Source organism: Carassius carassius, chromosome 2 (assembly GCF_963082965.1).
Source record: "Carassius carassius chromosome 2, fCarCar2.1, whole genome shotgun sequence".
Classification (NCBI taxonomy): Eukaryota; Metazoa; Chordata; class Actinopteri; order Cypriniformes; family Cyprinidae; genus Carassius; species Carassius carassius.
Genome location: NC_081756.1, coordinates 3,245,524 through 3,261,977, shown reverse-complemented (window position 1 = coordinate 3,261,977; position 16,454 = coordinate 3,245,524). Strand labels below are relative to the sequence as shown.

General features: G+C 35.3%; 1 protein-coding gene across 4 annotated transcripts in view; it reads left to right on the top strand.

Annotated features, from left to right (window-relative positions):
- The window catches only part of apold1b (apolipoprotein L domain containing 1b), a 14,827-nt gene extending 8,387 nt beyond the window's left edge, over positions 1–6,440 (top strand). For 3 of the 4 annotated variants that reach the window (XM_059505777.1, XM_059505776.1, XM_059505778.1), the window contains exons 8-13: positions 214–279; positions 486–551; positions 668–707; positions 795–846; positions 4,532–4,946; positions 5,893–6,440. In XM_059505777.1, coding sequence (XP_059361760.1) covers positions 214–279; positions 486–551; positions 668–707; positions 795–846; positions 4,532–4,946; positions 5,893–6,372 — 1,119 coding nt within the window. In that variant the 3' untranslated portion in view covers positions 6,373–6,440. The remainder of the gene's footprint in view (positions 1–213; positions 280–485; positions 552–667; positions 708–794; positions 847–4,531; positions 4,947–5,892) is intronic. The other variant, XM_059505779.1, reaches the window with a different exon arrangement.
- Positions 6,441–16,454: the final 10,014 nt, after the last annotated feature.

Sequence of the window (16,454 nt, the reverse complement as noted above, 5' to 3'; positions counted from 1 at the left end):
TGCTGGCATTAGGTGATGAAATAACTGAAAATAACAGTTACAGAGCAAAATTATGAATCTAAGTTTACACTTACGTTTCCAGAGAAGTGTGGTATTTTTTCTAATGCTTAAAAAAGCATCAAAAGCACCCCCCACACACACACACTTTTCCCCCCAGCTTTTAAAACGAGACACTCTCTTGACGAATGCTCAGAATGTGGACTCTGGTTGCAGGTGTCTGGTCAAGCAGAGGGACTGAACGCCTCGTCTGCGATCGATGACACATGTTTGACAGCACAGGTGTGTTTGTGAGTGTGTGTGAGCTGCTTTATTCACATTACATTTATGACTCAATGTCAAAAGTCTTTGATTTTGAAACTCTTGAGAAAATTCACAACTTCCTTACTTTATTGCAGAAGATTTGTGACCCTGTGCTGCTGTGCACTGAGGATAGTTTTGTGAGACTGAGACTGGTTTATTGCAGTGAGTTTTGTTTTAATTTATAGATCGATCAAACAGCAGAAACAGATGTCCCCATCTCCAGTGAAGGAAACCCTCTGGACAACGAAGATGTATGTTAACATATCACTTCAGTGCTTGATTGCTAATAATACACATAATTCATAATTCTTTAGATGCACATAGTCTGTTTGGTGTCAGAAACCCGAGCTGTGTCTTACATTCACAGGATGAAGACGGTCTGCTGGCCTGGTGGAGAACCGTGGAAGGTATTTCTGGAGTTAAGACTTGTGATCTCAAATGTGCTTCTGTATTTCAGTGTGCAAATATTTTTATTTTATTTATTTTTTTCTCAGGTTGGAGTGAATGGAACGAATCAAAGCAATTTAATGAAAAAGATGGAGAACAGTGAGAAAGATTTACATTTTCCTATTTTAAAAAAAGCCCTTCTTGAAGTGTTAGTTATTATATAAAAGTATAGTTATTAAATATATTTTATTTAAACCAGTGGTAAAAAAAACTGGTTAGTTTTTTGGCCCTTTTTTGGGTGAAAAAAAAACCAAATAAATTATATATATATATATATTTATACTTTTTTTGTATGGAAATTATTTGAAAAGGTTAAATGATCCTAAAAAAAAAAAAAAAAGAATTCACACTGTTTGTTGTCAAAAATGACCACATTGGAAATTAATGGGAAGTGAATTTCATCTAATGGAAACCTTTGGTACTGCACCCAAGCAAAGTTTTACTGAGAGCTCAATTTTTGAGATATCAACTTCAAATTTGGAACAGAACTTCTTTAGATTATTGAAGTGTAAGTTTACTGTTATGAAAAATGCTCAAAAATAAAATTTTATGTATGTGTATATATAATGGAAAATTGTATTTTTGAGCAGTTTTCATGACAGTAAACTTACACTTGTGTGTATATATATATATATATATATATATCATGTTTTTTAAACGTATTTCACCTAAGCAATAATCTGCCAAAAATGTCTTTTAAAAAGGGACCAAACTTTAATGAATAGTCACCCAAACATGAAAATGTTGTCACCATTCACTCACCCTCACGTCATTCCAAATCTGTATGAGTTTCTTTCTTATGTTGAACACAAAATAATATATTTTGAAGAACCAAACACTATGGACGTCAATGGGGACCATCAACTGTTTGATTACCAGCATTTTTCAAATGAAAGTATCTTATTTTATGATCACAATTTTTTCATTTTTGGTTGAACTGTCCCTTTAAGTATATGTGCTCCAAAGCATTCAAGATTTACTGCAGAAATAAAATGTAGTACCATAAAATCCCCTGAATACTACTTTTATAGTACTAAATTAGATTAATGGAGAAAAATTACTAAAATGACTAAACTATTTCTGAAAAAGCAAAAAAACAAAAACAAAATAAAAAAAACTAATTAAAATAGTATTCACAATATTAATAATTTGCTGGTGCAGATGTGCAGTTTCTGTGATATTTGTGTAAGGCTGCATTGACTCTACAGTCATGGCCAAAAGTTTTGAGAATTACATAAATATTGGAAATTGGAAAAGTTGCTGCTTTAGTTTTTATAATAGCAATTTGCATATACTCCAGAATGTTATGAAGAGTGATCAGATGAATTGCATAGTCCTTCTTTGCCATGAAAATTAACTTAATCCCAAAAAAAACTTTCCACTGCATTTCATTGGTGTCATTAAAGGACCTGCTGAGATCAATCCAGTAATCGTCTTGTTAACTCGGGTGAGAATGTTGACGAGCACAAGGCTGGAGATCATTATGTCAGGCTGATTGGGTTAGAATGGCAGACTTGACATGTTAAAAGGAGGGTGATGCTTGAAATCATTGTTCTTCCATTGTTAACCATGGTGACCTGCAAAGAAACGCGTGCAGACATCATTGCGTTGCATAAAAATGGCTTCACAGGCAAGGATATTGTGGCTACTAAGATTGCACCTAAATAAACAATTTATAGGATCATCAAGAACTTCAAGGAAAGAGGTTCAATTCTTGTAAAGAAGGCTTCAGGGCGTCCAAGAAAGTCCAGCAAGCGCCAGGATGGTCTCCTAAAGAGGATTCAGCTGCGGGATCGGAGTGCCACCAGTGCAGAGCTTGCTCAGGAACGGCAGAAGGCAGGTGTGAGCGCATCTGAACGCACAGTGAGGCGAAGACTTCTGGAAGATGGCCTGGTGTCAAGAAGGGCAGCAAAGAAGCCACTTCTCTCAAAAAAAAACATCAGAGACAGATTGATCTTCTGCAGAAAGTATAGTGAATGGACTGCTGAGGACTGGGGAAAAGTCATATTCTCCAATGAAGCCCCATTCCGATTGTTTGGGGCATCTGGAAAAAGGCTTGTCCGGAGAAGAAAAGGTGAGCGCTACCATCAGTCCTGTGTCATGCCAACAGTAAAGCATCCTGACACCATTCATGTGTGGGGTTGCTTCTCATCCAAGGGAGTGGGCTCACTCACAATTCTGCCCAAAAACACAGCCATGAATAAAGAATGGTACCAAAACACCCTCCAACAGCAACTTCTCCCAACAATCCAACAACAGTTTGGTGAAGAACAATGCATTTTCCAGCACGATGGAGCACCGTGCCATAAGGCAAAAGTGATAACGAAGTGGCTCGGGGACCAGAATGTTGAAATTTTGGGTCCATGGCCTGGAAACTCCCCAGATCTTAATCCCATTGAGAACTTGTGGTCAATCCTCAAGAGGCGGGTGGACAAACAAAAACCCACTAATTCTGACAAACTCCAAGAAGTGATTATGAAAGAATGGGTTGCTATCAGTCAGGATTTGGCCCAGAAGTTGATTGAGAGCATGCCCAGTCGAATTGCAGAGGTCCTGAAAAAGAAGGGCCAACACTGCAAATACTGACTCTTTGCATAAACAGACATCCCAAGTCTCCCGGAAGTTCCGGGAGTCTCCCGCATATTGAAAGCGGCTCCCTGAGACCCGCAAATTAGTTAAAATCTCCCGGAATCTAGACCGAGCGAGCAAAAGCGCGCATGCGAAACAGATACTGTGTTTCAAACCGTGTAGCGCACGCACGGCAGAGAGGGAGAGGGAGCGAGAGACCTTGCGTGTGTGTGCTAATGTGCGTGTGTGCGAAGCGCATGTAAGACGGAGAGCATCCTGATTGGCCTGTTTCTGCAAATCAACCAATCAATTGTCAGTGTGGGCGGGCTTTTATCTCTTGTCCCGAACAAAATTAATCAGTTAGGTCTATCTAGAAACAGGAGCACCATTGGAGAGGGAGAGTGCCACAAAACAAAAAAAGTATAAGACACATTTTACGGCAGACTACACGAAAGTGTACTCCTGTCTTATAGGTGTCAAACATAATGACAGTCTTGCCATTGCCCATGGAGGGTTATATGATTGCAAAAGGCATGTTGAGATGAGTTGACAAGTTTAATTTCATCTGCATATTATTCAGGTTAGTTGCCAAGGCTACATGAAAACAACAAACTCCTTAGACCTGTTTAAAGTTGCAATGGAAAATAAATAAAAGCAGTTTACATAAATTGTATAAGCAGATTATATAAATAGTAAAAGTAATCTACATATTTAAACATAATTAACGAATAATTACATAGGCCTATAGCTTATAGAAATAATATTTTATGCTTTTATATCTGTTAGGGACCACAACATGTTAGGGAGGCTAAGCACAGGGAAGGCTGCTCCAATATATCTCAGTTCTCCCATTCAGATGTCTCAAAGTCTCACTAAGAAGGTGACTACAGCTGAGATGTATTTCCTTCCTTTTGGGGGGGGGGGGGTACCTCCCTGAAATGACTTTTTGCAGGTTGGGATGTCTGCATAAATGTCATGTAATTGTCGATAAAAGCCTTAGAAATGTATGAAGTGCTTGTAATTATATTTCAGTACATCACAGAAACAACTGAAACAAAGATCTAAAAGCAGTTTAGCAGCAAACATTTTGAAAACTAATATTTATGTAATTCTCAAAACTTTTGGCCACGACTATACACCAACTTTACTTTTGTTTTGCAGCATATCTGCATACAATCTGCAATCAGTGTGACGTAAGATAACTTCTCGTTCTCAGAGCGATCGAATCCGCCGCTAACCGGGTCTTCATGTCCGCCAAGTTGTTCGTGCACCTGCTGAGTCAGCGCGAGCCGTCGCTGCAGCGGCGCATACAGGAGCTGCTGACGCTAGCGGACGCCGCCGACAGCTTCCACAGGAAGACGGTGACCGCGAGCGTGGGCGGGGGCGTGGCCAGCGTCGCCGGCAGCATCACCACCATCACCGGCCTGGTCCTGGCGCCCTTCACCTTCGGGACGTCCCTCATCGTGACCGCGGTGGGCATCGGGGTCGCGACCGCCGGCGGAGTGACGTCAGCGTCGGCAAACATCACCGACACGGTTCACTCCAACACGGACCGGAAGAAGGTGGAGAAGATGATCCAAGATTATCAGCAGGAAGTTAAAGATATCAAAGAATGCCTGGACTTCCTCCAGGTGAGGCTGATCGATCGATTGATTGATTGATTGATCCGTACTATATTCTTTACTTTTATATATATATATATATATATATATATATATATTTTTTTTTTTTTACCGTCATTAATTGACTTTTAACGTTTTCATTACTATCTATTTTATACTATTTTATTTTCATATTTTGTTTTTTATATAAATTTTAGAAAGTTAAAGTTTAAAGTTTTGTGTCATTTATTATTTTATTAGCTTTTATTTTTATGTTTTCTTTGTGTGTTTTTTTTCTTATTTCTTTTACATATGCTTTATATATACATTTACTATTATATTAAAAGAAAGATAGATGGTATTATTGTTAACAATTTATATGTAAATTAATTATAAATAGTATATTTTATAATCATTGATGCAATTTAATTATTTAATTTTTTTATATTATTATCATTTTATTTATTTTTATATTTTAATTTTGTTGCTTGGTTTTGTCTTTTTTTTAGCTTTTATTTATGTTTCATATGTTTATATAGTTTTTTTTTCTTCTTCTTCTTTTATCTTTAGATTTCAATGATTGAGCAGTTAAAATGACATAACACCTACAAACCGCTGAGATATATAGAAATATGTCCGTAGTTTGAGAGCATATGGGGAGATGTACTGTACTTCACCAGTTATTTTGGCTCAGTTTGCTATGCAGCTCTCTGATTGGTGGAGGTTTGTTTGCAGAATCATGGGTAATGTAGGCTCTCACCAGGAACCCACTGTTAAATGGTTATTTTAAAAACAATGCGGCCGGTTGGCTTTGACTAAAGCATATACCGTGGATTAACAACCGCGTAGCTCACAGCAGGTCTGTCTTCAGTGGTTTATAAAGTACTGTTAAGAATCAGTTCCCCGTGGAGAAAATGAAAAGGATTGGTCACTACTGTATCTAACTGTCCTCCTCTAACGGTTTGTGTCGCTGTAGGCCGGGATGGAGACTCTGCAGGAGTGGCACTTCGAGAAGTACGTGGACAGCATCACCAGACGGGCTCTGAACCAGAACGTGAAGCACGTGTTGAAGGAGGGCGGCCGGGCTGGGAAAGCACTGCTGGTGAACACCGACAGCCTCATCAACACCGTCCAGGTGCTCAGTGTGGCCGGAGGAGCCGCCAAAGCCGCGCAGGTCATCAGCATCACCACCGGCGTCATGTCGGGCCTCTTCCTCGCCCTCGACGTCTTCTTCCTCGCCAAGGGTTCGCTGGAGCTGCGCAAGGGCGCCAAGACCGAGTTCGCGGCCAAGATCAGAGAGGTTTGCAAGGAGCTGCAGAACGGACTGCAGGAGCTGAAGAGAATCCAGCTACAGCTGCAGAAAACCATGGATGGGGTTGAGATGGTGGAGGAGGAAGAGGAGGAAGAGGAGGAGGAGGAGGAGGAGGCAGAAAATAATTCAGAACCCAAAAAATAGTCCAGCTAGAAGAATAAGCATTGATGATCATCCTGAGCAAGAAGTAAATTATATATACACATACATACAATACCATTTTTATTGTACAGGACTCTCTTCTGCTCTTCAAGGCTGCATTCATTTGATCAAAAATACAGGAAAAAATGTAATATTGTGAAATATTATTATGATGTAAAAAACGTTTTTCTATTTTAAATTTACATTAAAGTGTAATTTATTTCTGTATTTTCAGCATCATTCCTCCATTCTTCAGTGTCACATGATCTTCAGAAATCTGAATAATATACTGATTTATTATCAGTGTTGAAACTGTTCTGCTGCTTCAGATTTTTTTTGAACCTGTGATATATATATATATATTTAGGATTATTTGATGAATAAAAAGTTCAAAAGAAGAGCATTTATTTAAAATGGAAATCTTTTCTAACGATATACATTACTGTTCAAACCTTTGGGGTCAGTACATTTGTATTATTATTATTTTTATTTTTTTAAAGGAATTAAAACTTTTATTCTGCAAGGATGTGTTAAATTGTTAAGAAGTGATAGCAGAAATAACAAGATTTATATTTTGAATAAATGCTGATTAAACTTTTTATTCATCAAAGAATCCAAAAAAATAAATAATAATAATAATAATAATTGATAAATCTAATAATAAATCAGTATATCAGAATGATTTCTGAAGATCATGTGACACTGAAGATGCTGAAAATTCAGCTGTGCATCACATAAATAAACTATATTTTAAGGGATATTAAAATAGAAACCCTAATTTAACATTTTTTTGATCAAATAAATACAGCCTTGACGAGCAGAAGAGACTTCTTTAAAAACATTACAAGTCTTACTAACTCAAATTTTGAAAGGCATTGTATGTATGTTTATATGTGTGAGTGTGTATAATATATATTATAAATATAAATATTTCCTCTTTTTGCCAAAGGTCATAATGCATTTATAATTCTTTACAAATAATTGTAAAATTTGAATTTGTTTAAAACGTCACTTTAGTTCAAAGCATCTGCTAAATGCTTAATGCATACATCTAATAATAGCTTTAAAAATGAAATATGTATTATAATGTATAAATAGAAATATTTTCCTTCATTTTCCAAAGGTAATTAAATGGTAGACAGCAATAAAATAAACTATTTTATTTTAATAAATAAAAGTTAAATTTGTTTTTTGTACTTTAAAATAAATCAGTTTGTAAGTCACTTTGAATAAATGTGCCTATTAAATACATAAATGCAAATTAATATGAAATAACGATCCAATAAAAGTGAAATATGTATTTATAATGTATAAATATAAACATTCCTGCTGTTTGCCAAAGGTCATTCGACCGTAGTTTAGTGCAGTGCTAGTGAAATGGTTATTATATGGGCAAACGTTTCTGCTAAATAACAAGACTTCTTGTTGTTATATCTATGCAATGAATATCGTCGTGCCATTTTATTTGAGGAGTATTACATTTCCATATGATTGAAATCACTTTTTCATAGCCTGGGCTGTAACAGAATTTTTCTTTCTCTTATTTATTATCCCCTTGAGTTAAAATCTCTTAATTATTCAGGTATTACAGGTCTGTGTTGCATTTCAGCTCGTCTATATGTTGTTAAAATAACGCACAGAGAGCAGAGCCTCGTGATCCTTTTCTCAGCGATGATCAGGAGGACCAATCACAGTCATTTGTGATTTCTGGACAATTCATCAATCAGTCAATCAGTCAATCAGTCAATCAATCAATCAATCAATCAATCAATCAATCAATCAATCAATCAGTCAATCAGTCAATCAATCAGTCAGTAACAAGGTTAAAAGCTAATGCCATTGTTCTTTCTGTCACCATTAGAGGACTTCTGACTCAAACACTGAGTAAAACTTCAACATCAGTAGTATGTAGTCAGTGGATTATTAACCAATATATATATATATATATATGCCCCCAGAAAGCAATAACTGTACAAGATGAAGAGGTCACCGACTAGACACAACGCAACTTCAAGTCATTTATCTTTAATAAACAGCACAATAACAGTATTAATGTTGCAGATGTCTTAAGTTATGAAACAAATTCCACAGAAGACAAGTGTGTCATCATTCAGTTCAGTTCCTGTAGCTCAGTTGGTAGAGCATTGCGCTATCAAGCGCAAGGTTGTGGGTTCGATTCCCTGGGAACACATGATATGTAAAAATTGATAGTCTGAATGCACTGTAAGTCGCTTTGGATAAAAGCGTCTGCTAAACGCATAAATTTTTAATTTTCAGTTCAGTTTTACTCTGTTAGTTCAGTGTAATGGATGATAGTGTGTTTTAATCCTGTTTCCAGGTGAGTGTTAGTTGAACTCGTCGTCACTGATCATCAATCTACATTTAGGATCGTTCACAAAGGTCATGTTTCTGTGGTTATGTGGTTCATGTGGCGATTGACGTTTGTTGCCTTTGTTTCGCTGTTTTTCAGCATTTTTTTTTTTAAGACACTGTGGCAAGTTAAAAATAGTTTGCATTGAATAGTCAGCGTTGAATTGTTCTCAGCTGTTTTTAAACAAGAGAACGCCTCTGTCCACTAATTCAAGATCTCTCTCGCTCTCTCTCTGTCTCTTATTTTAATCCGTTTTTTGTTTGTTTTATTATTATTATGTCACTCTATTTCAGTTTCTAAAGGAATCTAGGGTGTTGAATTTCCTACAAATAGCACTGTTGTGTGACCAACTGTACCAGTATTTCCAGCAGTTGAACTGCTATTGTGTGAAATCATGACGGTGGAAGCGTACGCAGACGACTGATGATTGATGACAGACTTGACTGTATTACCACTAATGAGTCCTTTCTGAAACCAGATTTTATTTGTTCGAGCATGATGGTTGTATTGTGCTTTTAAGTGTTTCTGAGTATAAACATTTCAACTACCAATAAAATTTGCTCTGTTATTGTAAGGTTATTTATGCTTTTAATAATAAACGGGTGTCAGCTCAGACTGGAGATGGCTTTTGATTTAAACCAACTTATAAGCAATTTATCTAATAAGCAATAAACATTTAGAAGAAGAAGTTGAGATGTTTCCTGGCTATTCATCAGACTGATTGACTGGCATTTCAAGAAGCATGCTCATGGTTTCGTTTCTTCTTCTTCTTTATTTTTACAGGTGTGGTTTTAAAGGCTATTTGTGCATTATTTGTCAGTCAACCATAAAAGATTTAATGCACACAAAACATATTTTCTGCATTCTTGCAAACAGAACTGTGTAGAAAAAATGTATGACAGCCGACACACCAAAGTTTCCGAAGCTCTTTTTCATGTAGGCTACGATATTTCTATCACATCTAAATGTAGATTTGAGAGGAATAAGCATTGATGAACATTTCAGCAGGTTCACTCTCACGTCTTCAGTGTCTTACAGGCCAATGATTTTGAAAGCATAAAAAATAAAAATACATTTAAATGCACATTTATCAGGCATGTTCGGGAATTTTCCGACCCAGTTAAGAGAGTGCAATAGTAACTTTTCAGTTTTGTCAAAGTCAGTTTTGCCTAGAAAAAGTGATAAAACATTTTAAACTTTTTTTTTTGTCATTTATGGAGACCTTACGCATAATGCATTATTAACGTATTCATAATGTGCGTTATTATGAATTATATCTTGATATAAATAATTAGAATCATAACTTTTCCTTGTTCAGATTCCTTGTTACATCTGAAATGGGTTGTTTAGATATGTATTATAATGTATTATCACAAGTTTATTTATGAGGCCATACAATGCATTATAAGAAGGCATAATTAATGCATTAAAAATACTTTTATAATGCATTATATAATCTGGATTTTAATGATTACATATTATTTACATTGTATTTTATTATTTACAATTTATATATATATATTTCATTCTCTTTGAATTTTGTACTTTTATATCAATATGTTTATTTAAAGTATATCAGTATTATCGTGTTTACATCAATGTGATAAACATGTTAAGTCACAGTTAATCTAAAAGTAATTAAAACGTTGTCTGATTATATTATATCAAATGTGTATTGTAATGAATAATGCTATTAACTGCAATTTTCGGCATTTAATTTGTAATCAGTAAGAATGAAAGTGTTCAGTAAACACTTCTGTATAATAAATCAAATATTATTTAAATAATAATTGATTTAACCTAATAAATGAGTTCCCTTAAATTATGCATTACATTCATAATAAGCGCACTCCATATAAAACGTATAATAAGTGCTAAAGCAATTATCTTTCTGAGAGTTCTCTTGAAACAGGTGAAGATGTCTTCTGGCGTGACTTTCTTTCTTTTTTAATTAGCTTCACAAGTGCAGGTGAGGAGGAAGTAGGTGAATGTTTTGTGTTCTCAAGGTTTCGCTGTGTTAATCCAAGCTTTACCATCACTATTCAGAGGACGTTCTACCAGTGCTGTCAGGAAACGTCATGAAGTATAATCATGCATGAAGTGAAGAAGCCAGTCAAACCCATCTGTAGTTCTCAGAATGACACGTGTGTGACCTTAAATGAGATGGAGGAAGATGTAGTGATGGAGGCAGCTGTTCAGTTTGTCTCAGTGGAAATATTTTTTGTTAATTAGCTGTGCTTGCATTATTTCATGTCATGGGTGTTTTATGTTTAGTGTGCGACACTGTGCCTTCGGTGTGTTTTATATCAGTTTGTGTTGAGCTTTGATTTATCATGTGTCCACCTGTTTTTGGTGGTTTTCATTGCTACAAAAGAGATGTTATTATCTGTACATTTCACAGAACTTTTATAGTATACTTTATTGTAGTGTGTGCGTACATATATATATATATATTTGTCCTCCAGTAATATTTCCTCTCTTGAGAAATAAAAACATGCGATTGCAATTGATTGCAAATAAATGCACAGACACTATTTAATTGAACAGAGATGACATCACTGAATCCAATGATGAACTGCCTTTAACAATCATTTTTGCATTATTGACACTGTTTTCCTAATGAATGTTGTTCAGTTGCTTTGACGCAATGTATTTTGTTTAAAGCGCTATATAAATAAAGGTGACATTGACTTTGACTTTGCCTTTTCTCCTATAATGTGTTTGGAGAACATCTGATGAGAGATCAGAGGTCATTCGTTCATCCAGAATCTCTCCAGATCCTTCAGTTTCTCAGCTCCATGTTGGTGCGTCTTCTCTTCAGCTCACCCCACTCATTTTCTACAGGGTTCAGGTCAGAGGACTGGGACAGCCGTGGCAGACCCATTTTTGTGTTGTTTTCTAAGGTTTGTTTTGCACCATTGCCCTGGTGGAAGATCCAACCACGGCCTATTTTAAGATTTCCTACAGAGGCAGTCAGGTTCTTTATGTTATTTGATCTTTTGGTATCTGATTGAATACATTATGCCATGTATCTGAACATGACGTCCAGCACCTCCAGCAGTAAAACAGGCCCTCAACACTAAAGATCCTGCAGTATATTTAACCCTGGGCATGGGGTACTTTTTATTCCTGTCTGCACTAAACTCATCTGGTGGGTTTGCTGCCAAAAAAGCTCTTTTTTAGTTTCATCTGACCATAGAAGCATGAATATGTTTGTTTGTTTTTGGATGAGCAAGGATAATTTTTATTGAAACCCTCCAAAACATCGTTTGGTGATGTAGGGGATCTTTGATCATTTTTTTAGGCTTTTTGACCCCAAGTCTCAACTAAACTCTGCGATTTTCCAGCTGTGATCCTTGAAGGGTCTTTAGCCACTCAAACGCTCCTTCCCACCATGCATTAGGACGATATAGGCACACGTCCTCTTCCAGTCAGTTTTGTAACAACTTTAGTTGATTGGAATCTCTTAATTATTGCCCTGATGGTGGAAATGGGGATTTTCAATGCTTTACCTCTTTTCTTGATAGTGAAAAATAAAAGAAATAAAAAAACCTGCCCCTTTCTATTTTGTGAAGCTCAACAATCTTGTTGTGAACATCAGAGCTATATTCGTTAGTTTTACTCCTTGTGATGGATGATTAAGAGGTATTTGGCCTTTGTGTTCCTCATAGTTATAGTCCTGTGGAAAAGGAAGCAATGGCTAGACAATTTTATGCTCCTAGTCACCCTGGTTTGCTAAAACATGTAAATATCAATGGTAATATTCTCCACTGCATGTTGGTCACAATTATTGGCACCCCTTCAAATTATTATCTTAACTTTTCTCAGTCTTGAGAGTGAGGAGATAATATATTTACAGTCTAGAGATAAACAAGTGCAAATTTGAAGATAAAATGAAGATGGCTGGCTAAAGTTTGACATAATTCCTGGCGATGTCAGAGTATTTGTGCTATTGTTCTCTCTGACAGGCCCGAGCAGTTTCAGACTCGTGAGCACGCTGCTAACATAAGTGTGTGTTGTCTTTGCTCAGTGGCTCTTTTCTTCTCTGCGATGCGTCTTCTTTTGTCTCTCAGAGGAGAAAAGAACTTGTTGTACCAGTGTCATTCTCACTTGCCGCTAACAAGGAACATTCTCGGAACCTGGGCTGATGTTCTGGCAAGGTTCCATCAAAGCTATGGACAAACGTTCTGCCAGTAACTTTAATGGACTGTTCGTTCAAAGTGAACTGGTCTTTAATAACGTTCTCAAAATGTAAGTGCAAAAACATCATTCACAGAACGTTTTTCTTAAATGTTTAAGATGGATGCTCGTCCAATGTTACTGTAATGTTTTGTGTAACGAGGGAAAAAATACGTTTTAAAACACTTGAACATTCAGAGAAAATGAGAATAAAGTTTTAATAACTTGGCGTGGCTGCTGTCTGACTCTGAGCTCAAATATAACACTAACACTCCACTGAAACTCCTTGGATTTGTGTTGGAAACCATCAGCCATCGTGTGATGGTTTGCTGTTTGACCTGAGCGGTGATGGTTTGATCTTTGAATCAAATACATAGTAAAGGTCCACAGAAGTGTGAATACGTCACATCTAATACAACTACGGCCAAAAGCTGTAGCGTGATGCTCTTGTTGTGGTGTTTGAGGTGATATACAATATCTGTATCTCTGGTATTTACAAAGGAAAGAAAAGTCTAGTCGAGAAAATATTTCACGTCAAGCTTTTCAAGCTTTGCCATTTGAGTTCCCAGTCTAATGATAAATGACAAAAGGTGTGTAGAAGAATGTACATTTGTTTGTGTTTTATGTTTGAAGACATACGTATTTCACATATCTGTCGTCTCTCTGGGTGTGAAACGCAGTCGCTTCATTGTCAGAGAAACTGGTAAACAGCTCAAACAATAACTTACATAAAGTAATAGCTAACACTCAGGACAGTGTTGAGTACAGTTACCTAAAATAGGAGTAACAGTGCTGAAAAGGACAAAATAAAGGAATTATGATTGTTTCTACAAATACCAAGTTAGATGCTGAAATTCTTGTACTCTCACTCCTTTTTTGCAACCAAAGGCTTGCTTTATCATCTATGTTTTATCATCTAGTTTGTCCTAAAATGAATAAACTAGGAAAAACTGAACGCTGACATTTAATTGGCAACAACTGGAAACAACAATGTAATTCTAAAGTCCAAACCTCACCCTGAGTAAATATTTGGAGAAGAATTTACACATACTATTGAACAAAGGCTGAAGGAGGCAGTGATACATGGCATCAGACTGCAATAACCCCATGGAAACCTAACCAACACTTATGCTACTATACGAACATGATACACTAGTATGGCATCACCTTCAAACAGTGTACAATTAAAACATCTGATTTTGGCTTTAATTATTTATTTGTTTAATTATTTGTTGTGTGTTTGCTTGTATTATGTAAGTTTTGTTATAGTACTTTGGTAAAAAATTTGTATTAAGGAGGAAATACATTCACCCTATACTTCTTTTATTTCTCTACCCTATTCCAGACATGAAAATGTCAGACATTTCATAACATCTAAATATTATTTAATTATATTAATCCATATCAAATTGGTTTCAAATGAACTAGTACATATATTCACTTGTATAGGGGCATTAAACAAGAAAATGACCAGTGTTTGTCAGACTCTTTTTCTGATGAAGAAGACTTGTCAATCAAGTGCACTGCATGATGAAGGTAAAAACTGTGATTATTTAAGTTATTTTACAGCATCACCGGAGAAGTTGCAGTATTTGAGCTGGAAAGCACAGCAGGAACGTGAATATGAGCTGCATTTTTGTTACAAGAATGCTGCTCCTCCCTTTTTCCATTAATATGTATATTCATTTTGCTTTCACGTTTGATGCAAATGACGAAGTCTGAAGTTAAAAAAAGAATTAAAGTTAAAACCAGTGTGTCCAACCCTCCCGGTCGCGCCCTGAGTTATTAAAGCCAGAGATTCTCTGACACCTCCACCATTTATCCTAAACTCCTAGAACATCTCACACACCGGTAAGAAACGCTTTAAACTTTCTTTACAAGCGGCTGTTAACCTGAATCCAGAGAAAGATATTCGTAATGATATTGCATTACAAATAGATTTAACAGATGAGATATATTTAAATAATTAGAAATGGCTGATATGTATTATGATTTTTAATAACTGTCATTGCATCAAAAAAAAAATGTTTGTGTAATAATTAATTAAAACAAATAGCTTTCGCATGGCTATTTTTGTTTTATAATTCAAATACATTGATACATTTTTGTTCAACTAAAGTGAATTTGTAAAATTAGAGTTTTTTTTTTTACCTGTGTGTTCAAATACCAATTTATTATTGTTATTATTATTATTATTATTATTAAGTTTTTTTATCTGAGTTTGATCTCAAATTAAAAATCTTATTATGCATTGTATTGAAAGAATATTAGATAGCCTATCAATTTAATGTATTTTATCTTTTGATTATAATTCAAATTATTTGTGAAAATATAAATCAATTACAGGGGTTAAAGCAAAAATAAAAAATCCTGAGCCTGAACTTTTTTCCAGGCGTGGGGCAGCACATGCAAAGCATGCAATGATTGATAATGCAATGATGAAATGCAGTTGTATTTAGAAATATTTTTACTAACTATTTTGGTAATCAAGTAATCTACTGATTATTTTGACATCTGAGTAATCTGATATTTTTATAGTAACACAAACAGACCTAAGCGAAAACAATTCTATGACTATTTATTTATTTAACTAACGATGATGCATTTATAATTGGCTCAAATAAAATATCAAAACCAAGAAATTACATGATTGTGCTGAACAACACTTAAAATACATAATGTAATATGCCTATACATAGTATGAACCAACCAATTTAAAGGGATAGTGCACCCAAAAATGAAAATTATGTCATCATTTACTCACCCTCATGTCTTCCAAACCTGTATGAGTGGCTTTCTTTTGTTGAACATGAAATATGATATAATGAAGATTGCCGGTAATCAAACAGTTGGTGGTTCCCATTGACTTCCATAATAGGAAAATAAATACTATCCCTTTAAGAAGTATCCCTTTAAGTACATTGTAAATTAAAACAAATACCTACAGAGGGCGATACGGACTGGTGATGTTTCCTTTTACAGCGTTATTAATATTTGAATCCATTAAATGTAAATATTTGGCTTAAATATTTAAATAAATATTTAAATAAAATCTTTTATTTTGAAATCATGATGTACAATACATGACTTATTTAGACATAGGTTAAAGTATTCTCCTGTGTTGGCAAAGGTTTTTAATGATTTACGTTACAAATCTAGTGAGATACAATGTTTTTCCAGATGAATGTTTTTTGAACACAATTCAAATTCACTGCATATGCAGAGGAAGAGTTTAGACCCTTTCACACATACAGTCTTTACTGGGAAATTACCGGCAAGTTACCACTAATAGATCTTGTGTGAACAGGACCTTTTAAAAATCCCTGTAAATATTCCTTACCAAAAAGTAATATACTTCAAGTTTATTTTATTCAGTATACTTAAGTAAAGCATAGTATACTTACCTCTATGTTTGTAGTTTGTACTGGAATTATATTAGAAGTGAACTTATATGTATACTGATAGTTTACTAATTAAATACTTTGTACATTTTGAAGTATAGTCTCAGTAAACTTCAAATTTAGTAGTTTTATAC